The sequence below is a fragment of the Phyllopteryx taeniolatus genome, chromosome 17 (assembly GCF_024500385.1).
Source record: "Phyllopteryx taeniolatus isolate TA_2022b chromosome 17, UOR_Ptae_1.2, whole genome shotgun sequence".
NCBI classification, from domain to species: domain Eukaryota; kingdom Metazoa; phylum Chordata; class Actinopteri; order Syngnathiformes; family Syngnathidae; genus Phyllopteryx; species Phyllopteryx taeniolatus.
In genome coordinates, this window is record NC_084518.1 from 13153472 (window position 1) to 13161218 (window position 7747).

Consider the following 7747-nt stretch of genomic DNA (forward strand, 5'->3'; position numbering starts at 1 on the left):
AGGCAAAAATGAACATGTGACGATGAGGCAGATGTTTAAGTTTTGCTGATTCTTAGCATGCTAAGTGTGATATGTTCCGGGAGGGGGCTTTTGGCATGAAAGTGAGAACACAGTTAAAAAAAAAAAAAAAAAAGCAGAGATGGAGCAGCAGAGGCAGCAGGTGGGCACAGGGAGCTGTGTGAAGCCCAGCTCACTCCAAATAAGACTCACACAGGAAATTGCAATATGGAAACTCAAGTGGAATACTAAGAGACTCTCTCTCTGGGTGTCTTTTGCTCTTTGCATGTATTCAGTGGAACACACTATGCCACTGAAACCCTGAATTCATTGTGCACCGCAAATGCAACAATTGGTGGAAAGCTCCAGGTTACAAATGAGAATGTGCACAGAATACTGCGGCTGCAGTAAATTAGGAAATGACAAAGTTGTGAAAATCTGTCGTTCTCTCTAAATATATACTTTTTATTTTTTATTTTTTCACAAATTATTTCACACAGAAATGACTTAATGTCTGTATCTTTCATTGAGAACATATGGTTCTCAATCATTTAACTAATAAACAATTAAATATCATCTTAGTAGTTGTTGGAAGATAGACAACTACAGCATCTCGGTCAAGTCGGGGTACATCTATCGATCCACTTTTTAGCACTTATCCTGTTCAGGGTCACAGGTGAGCTGGAGACATCCCATCTGACTTTGGATGCAGGGCACGGTACACTTTGGACAGGTCGCCAGGCAATCAGAATACTTAAGGACAAATGACCATTTAAGCTCACATTCACACCTATGAGTTTTTTTTTTTTTTTTTTACTCAAATGCCCCAGCGTGCGTGTTTTGGAAAGAAATCAGAAGAAAAGTCACTCATGGAGAGAATGTGCAAACTTCCCCAGGTGCCACCATAAAGATATCCATGACAATGAAAAGTTTTCTACAACCCCTGGAATCATCTCGGTCTCATACCCTGCCTAAAGAAAACAGAATGACATCCTGGCTAAGACCACAAAAAGGAATCACAATCAATTCACAAAACTAGGAAAATATATTTAATACATTAGCTTACTTTGCAGATATTCCATGTGCCTGCAAGTCTTCTGGTGAGAAATTACAGAAAGGTGAAGAGTTTAATCAAAGCATTGCAAAGCTAGAGTAACAAAGATGAGGCTAATCGTGGAGTTGCTGATGTTGCCCATTTAGTTGCAGTATTTATCCAGGACCAGCATGCTACACGGCTGGTGACAGCACTGTTCTACAATGCCGTCACGCTTCATCATCATGTCCATTTGTTTCTTGAAGGCGTACCCCACAATCTCATTGACATCGCCTGTTGCTGCTGCCTCATCAGTCTTTGGTGGTATGATACCTGGAGAATGGGACAAAGTGGATTTGTTCTAAAAGTTAAGCCCCAGAACATACTTCAAAATGCTAGGTAGTGTCAAATAATCAAGACCCAAAAGTTATTTTTTTGCATTAATGTCTTACGTAGCACAGAGTCAATATCCCTCCTGGAGCTAGTGAAAAACCCTCTGTCTCCACAGACCATATTGAGGGCCTCAACCAGATGAGGGCCACACAGATGTTGTGAAGAAAGGGCTCTGGCACACGGCCATGACATGACCAATAAAACCAGAACCGAGGCGGAATGAAGCCACAGTGGTGCCATGATGGACAAGATCTATCCACAAAAAAAGTATGACAATTAGAGTTGTCATCATTACGCACTTCTCTTATGGTTTCTGGCTAACCCAACCCAAAATGAAACTATCATTAACAAATTACCTTTTCTATTTATTTGTAAGCCTGCACACCAAAATCTACATGTGAAAAACAAAATCTTACCTTAAGGGTTTGAGAAGAAGACGGACAAGGGCCTATGTGCTTGAGTAGCAGGTGTTGGACTGCTGAAATCAAGACAGCATCAAGCTGGAGGTCTTCTGTCCATTAATACCCCCAGCATTGCCTAAAAACGTACGTAGTATGTGCGCAGATGACGTCGGTGTCAAATTTTCCCATGAGCAAGCATTAAGAGACTGCTTAGGTCCAAATGACAGGTTGGACTTGAAGCCCTTTTTGCAGCATCAATTAGTAAAACAAACCATGTTTAATTAGCCAGCATGATGCGATCACCTCCTGTTCAAACACCTTACCACCCCTCTCGGCTCCTTCTGCTCAGCACAAAATCACAAATTACTAAACCAAAGAGTCCCAAAGTCAGTATAGCTGTGAGGCCATGCTATGGAAGATTGAACATTAATGGTTGGTAATGTTGGATTATACAATAATTATATATTAACCTCTCATACAAAATAATCCATACCAACATGTTTTGTTTAGTGATTTGATTTGAGGCGGCAGAAGCTCATCTGGAAGGACTTGGGCTTTGGAACTGGAGTCACTTGAATCAGAATAAGCTCTGACCTTTCTCTGTGGAGATTTCATTGGGGGATTCCCTCCAGGTACCTGGCTTTAGCTCATTGTCCAAAATGTTTGGCAAACTGAATTTCTTATGTGTCAATTTGAATGGTTGTTTCTTTATGGTTCAGTCCTGTGATTGAGTTGTGATCAATCCATTGCCACCTTACACCCAAGTCAACTAGCATAGACAGCCCACCCCCAAATGACGCTGAACAAAAATAAGAACAATAGAACATGGATGGCCAACCAACCTTATGTTGTCTATGCATCCATTGTCTTTCACTTATGAAAGTCCAAGTTGGACGAGCAGCAGTCGAAGCACGCAAAGACACTTTATTTTATGCCTTGCATCCAAGGACCTGTGGGCAGCAACCATGCAATGCACAGTGACACCTTCCGGATCTTCTGTCAGTAAGATGATTTAGCTAGAAATCAACCTAAGATACTATGTGTATTTTTTGATTGCCTGATTTACCTACTCTAATTTGACTGGAGGTGTTACCAGGCCACCCCTTACAAATAGTCCCTCAATCTTGTCCTCTGTCTGTCTCTCACTCAGCTGGGCATTCCCAGATCCCCTCAGCAGACAGGCATCCATTTTAGATGCCAGAGATACGTCAACTGTCTTATCTCGACAGAAAGGAGCATCGATCGGCCCTACTCGCAGTCCTTCCCAGTTGCGAGGGCTGCTTACCCCATCTTAAAAGTTGAGTCCAGTTCAGGCCTGTGGAGCCGGAGGTCAACTAATTTCCACTGCTTGTACCCTACAACCTTTACCTTTCGGACACTACATGCAGTTTATGACGGTGTGAGCGGAAATGATCTTTAAAATATTACCTCTGATTTGATCCCATCACATTTATGAAAATGTCCATACTGACAATGGCTGCAATAGCCCATACTACTTTTGGGCCTTGGAAGCCCAACCTCTCTCACAAGACGGCACCATATTCTTGCTAACGTTGGAAATTGGTGCCCACTAGTCCTGTTTTTCTGTGATCATTTGTAGCCCATAGCCCTACACGATGGCAGAATTAATGTTATTTTTGGAATCTATTCTGTTCAGTCTATCATAAGTTGGAAAGTGATTATATTTCCACACACATTTTGCATTCCATTAGGCTTCTTTCAATTTCACTATTGTGATAAATAGCACTACCAGCTATTTCGAATGCAAACGATAACATGCAGATTTGTTGTTGCTATGGCTTCAATTTTACAAATCAAAGATAGCATACAAATAGCCTATATACTGTGCAATTTAAAACTATAAGTCATCTTAGTCCACAATAGATTGTATAGTAGTTCACTGAATAATGTCCGGGGCTGCCAATAGGTAAGGATTGAATTAAAATGTATTGTTGCAAAAATGATTTGATTCGGTCACACATCGTCAGACTGTGCATGAGCATGTGGAGCATACAAGTTGAATAATTATGTGACTTTGTATCAAAATGCAAGCTGCAAGCAACTCTCAGCCAGTAATTGAAGCTTCTTTGTGTGTATTGTGATTCTAAAATTATAATTTGGTTTTGAATGTTTACGCTAGTAGGACTTTTGAATGTAAATGTATCCAAATAAGCCTACATGAGCCCAATAATTTAGATACACAATACTATCCCTACCATCCAGCTGGACTTCATTATGGCCATTAGATTATATTTTGTTATATATATATATATATATATATAACTTTTTTATGTAAGTTTACTATTATAGAAGTGGATAAGCTATATTACATTCTAGTTGGGAGTATAGTTTTCGTTTTTTGTTTTCTCTTTTTTTGTTGCTTTGGTTCAAATGCCTTCAAATAAACACCTCTGCTTGTCATACAGTATAATTCACATTTTGAAAGTGTTTATATTATGCTGTGTTGGTGCGAAACAAAGAAGCTGGTTTGCTGCCAAACATTGCTAGCCTGAGTTGAACTCTTTGGGAAAACTGCAAGCCATTACTGTGCCTTCCCGGGTGAGTATGTGAGTAATGGCTTAACGTGATAATTGTGAAGCAGCAACAGACTACAACCTCAACCGAAAAAGAATGCATATGTATTTAGTAGGACACCCTAATCTCTTTATTTTTAGTCCAACCATCCTTTTATACTGTAAATGATTTCTTGAATTATTGTTTTGATTCCCTTTCACTGCTATTACATTTAAATGTTAGCTACCATGCTTCACCGGACCATCTGGTTCTCTTGGCAGTGAAATGATTGCACAGCTACCACCTCATGGGTTGCTTAACCAGAAATAACTCACAGTTGGTTGTAATAAACAACTACAGCCTTTGGGGAGGACAGGAGACAGCAAACGATTAATTTACTTGAGAAGGTGTGACAGATTTTTTCCTTGACTCGTTTTATGATGCTGTTTAGTCGTCGTGGTGTGCCTGGATGCCATGGGAACCAACCTGGTGACTGCCCAAGATAACACATGGCTTGCCTTGGCCCGATGACAAGAACTGTTGTGTGACTTCTTGGTCGAGACCGCCGGAGCAAAGGTGCCTTAGCGAAGAGGTACGGCGAGTCTGATATGTCTTCCAGAAAACATGCCACATGTGGTCTCCTTGAGAAACTGACAGTACTAAAGGATTTTCCTCAGGGCCTTGGTACCGAAGAGGTTCAGTCTTTTTCCAAGGTCTCTGTTTAATGTTAAAGTTTCACATCCATAATACAAGACTAAGAGCACTAGGACTCTCAAGACTGGTTATCAGACTCCAGCTTGGTAGGTCTCACTTCAGTTGTTAGTTGACCTCACAGTCAATCCATACAGCTTGAGCGGTAGAAAGCATCCCTGACAGACCCCTGAGTTCAGTTCCTCCATTTTGTAACGCTCATCCTGTTCAGGGTCGTGGGAAAGATGGAGCAAATCCCATCTGATTATGGGTGAAAAGCAAACTACACTCTGGATTGGCCAGTCAACCAAAATTCAAACCTCTGAATTCATGAAGAAAAAGGTCAGAGACACCTGCTTGTACAGACCCAGTGTGCAGGTCAACTATGAGGTCCTGTCCTCTCTGCAGGATCCCAGAAATGGCTGATCGGCAAATGAAATCAAGCGTCTAGCAAAAATATAGACTTAAATTTCGACTAAGATTCATAATAAAACTTCAAAACTGAAATTAAAAAATGTCTATGTATCGCAGGCATTACGATGTAGATAATCAAAATAGCTTGTATTGGTCACACATGGGCAGACTAAGGGCTGATATAGTAGTTTATGCTCCTCAGTTCTGTAGTTGTCCTATTTTAAATATAAAAAGCATCCATCCATCGATCCATTTTCTACCGCTTATCCGGGTCAGGTCGCGGGGTTAGTAGCTTTAGCAGGGACGCCCAGACTTCCCTCTCCCCAGCCACTTCATCCAGCTCTTCCGGGGGGATTCTGAGGCGTTCCTAGGCCAGCCGAAGGACGTAGTCTCTCCAGCGTGTCCTGGGTCGTCCCCGGGGTCTCCTCCCGGTGGGACGTGCCCGGAACACCTCACCAGGGAGGCGTCCAGGAGGCATCCAAATCAGATGCCCCAGCCACCTCATCTGGCTCCTCTCGATGTGGAGGAGTAGCGACTCTACTCTGAGATCCTCCCGGATGACCGAGCTTCTCACCCTATCTCTAAGGGAGAGCCCGGATACCCTGCGGAGGAAACTAATTTCGGCCGCTTGTATCCGGGACCCACAGCTCGTGACCATAGGTGAGGGTAGGAACGTAGATCGACCGGTAAATTGAGAGCTTCGCCTTTCGGCTTAGCTCCTTCTTTACCACAACGGACCGATACAAAGTCCGCATCACTGCAGACGCTGCACTGATCCGCCTGTCATTCTCCCGTTCCATTCTTCACTCACTCGTGAACAAGACACAGTCGAACGCCTCCAAGTCCACAAAACACATGTAGATTGGTTGGGCGAACTCCCATGCACCCTCGAGGACCCTGCCTAGGGTGTAGAGCTGGTCCACTGTTCCACGGCTAGGACGAAAACCACACTGCTCCTCCTGAATCTGAGATTCGACTTCCCGATGGACCCTCCTCTCCAGCACCCCTGAATAGACCTTACCAGGGAGGCTGGGATGTGATCCCCCTGTAGTTGGAACACACCCTCCGGTCCCCCTTCTTAAAAAGGGGGACCACCACCCCAGTCTGCCAATCCAGAGGCACTGTCCCCGATGTCCATGTGATGTTGCAGAGGCATGTCAACCCCACAACATCTAGAGCCTTTAGGAACTCCGGGCGAATCTCATCCACCCCGGGGGCCCTGCCACCGAGGAGCTTTTTAACTAGCTCGGTGACCTTAAACCCAGAGATAGGAGAGCCCGCCTCAGAGAACCCACACTCTGCTTCCTCATGGGAAGGCGTGTCGGTGGAATTGAGGAGGTCTTTGAAGTATTCTCCCCACCGACTCACAACGTCCCGAGTCGAAGTCAGCAGCGCCCATCCCCACTATACACAGTGTTGGTGGTGCACTGCTTTCCTTTCCTGAGACGCCGGATGGTGGACCAGAATTTCCTCGAAGCCGTCCGGAAGTCTTTCTCCATGGCCTCACCGAACTCCTCCCACACCCGAGTTTTTGCTTCAGCGACCACCAGAGCTGCATTCCGCTTGGCCAGCCGGTACCCATCAGCTGCCTCAGGAGTCCCACAGGCCAAAAAGGCCCGATAGGACTCCTTCTTCAGCTTGACGGCATCCTTCACCGTTGGTGTGCACCAACGGGTTCGGGGACTTCCGCCACGACAGGCACCGACCACCTAACGGCCACAGCTCCGGTCGGCCGCCTCAGCAATGGAGGCGCGGAACATGGTCCACTCGGACTCGATGTGCCCCGCCTCCCCCGGAACATGAGCAAAGTTCTGTCGGAGGTGGGAGTAGAAACTCCTTCTGACAGGGGATTCTGCCAGACGTTCCCAGCAGACCCTCACAATACGTTTGGGCCTGTAACGTCTGACCGGCATCTTCCCCCACTATCGGAGCCAACTCACCACCAGGTGGTGATCAGTCGCACCGGACTATTGCGATATTAGCCATTCGAACTGCTCTAAGTGCTAGAGGACTCTGCATCTTTTTGCACAATTGTTTTTTTGTCAATGTCTTTATGTCTCCAAAGTGTTCTGTAAATTGACTGTCTGTTGTACTAGAGCGGCTCCAAATACCGGAGACAAATTCCTTGTGTGTTTTGGACATACTTGGCAAATAAAGATGATTCTGATTCTGATTCTGATTCTGATTCTGATTCTGATCAGTTGACAGCCCCGCCCCTCTCTTCACCCGAGTGTCCAAGACATGGGGCCGCAAGTCCGATGACACGACCATCGAACTGCGACCTAGGGTGTCCTGGTGCCAAGTG

The 7747-nt window shown here is 44.7% G+C and overlaps 1 protein-coding gene across 1 annotated transcript; it reads right to left on the minus strand.

Moving 5' to 3' along the window:
- Window positions 1–1183: 1183 nt before the first annotated feature.
- On the minus strand, window positions 1184–1918 carry LOC133467349 (insulin-like). The gene is made up of 3 exons (XM_061752115.1): window positions 1840–1918; window positions 1483–1675; window positions 1184–1363 (listed from the first exon to the last, which is right to left on the minus strand). Exons 2-3 carry the CDS (start codon window positions 1661–1663, stop codon window positions 1194–1196), a joined length of 351 nt encoding a protein of 116 aa, XP_061608099.1. The 5' UTR covers window positions 1664–1675; window positions 1840–1918; the 3' UTR covers window positions 1184–1193.
- Window positions 1919–7747: the final 5829 nt, after the last annotated feature.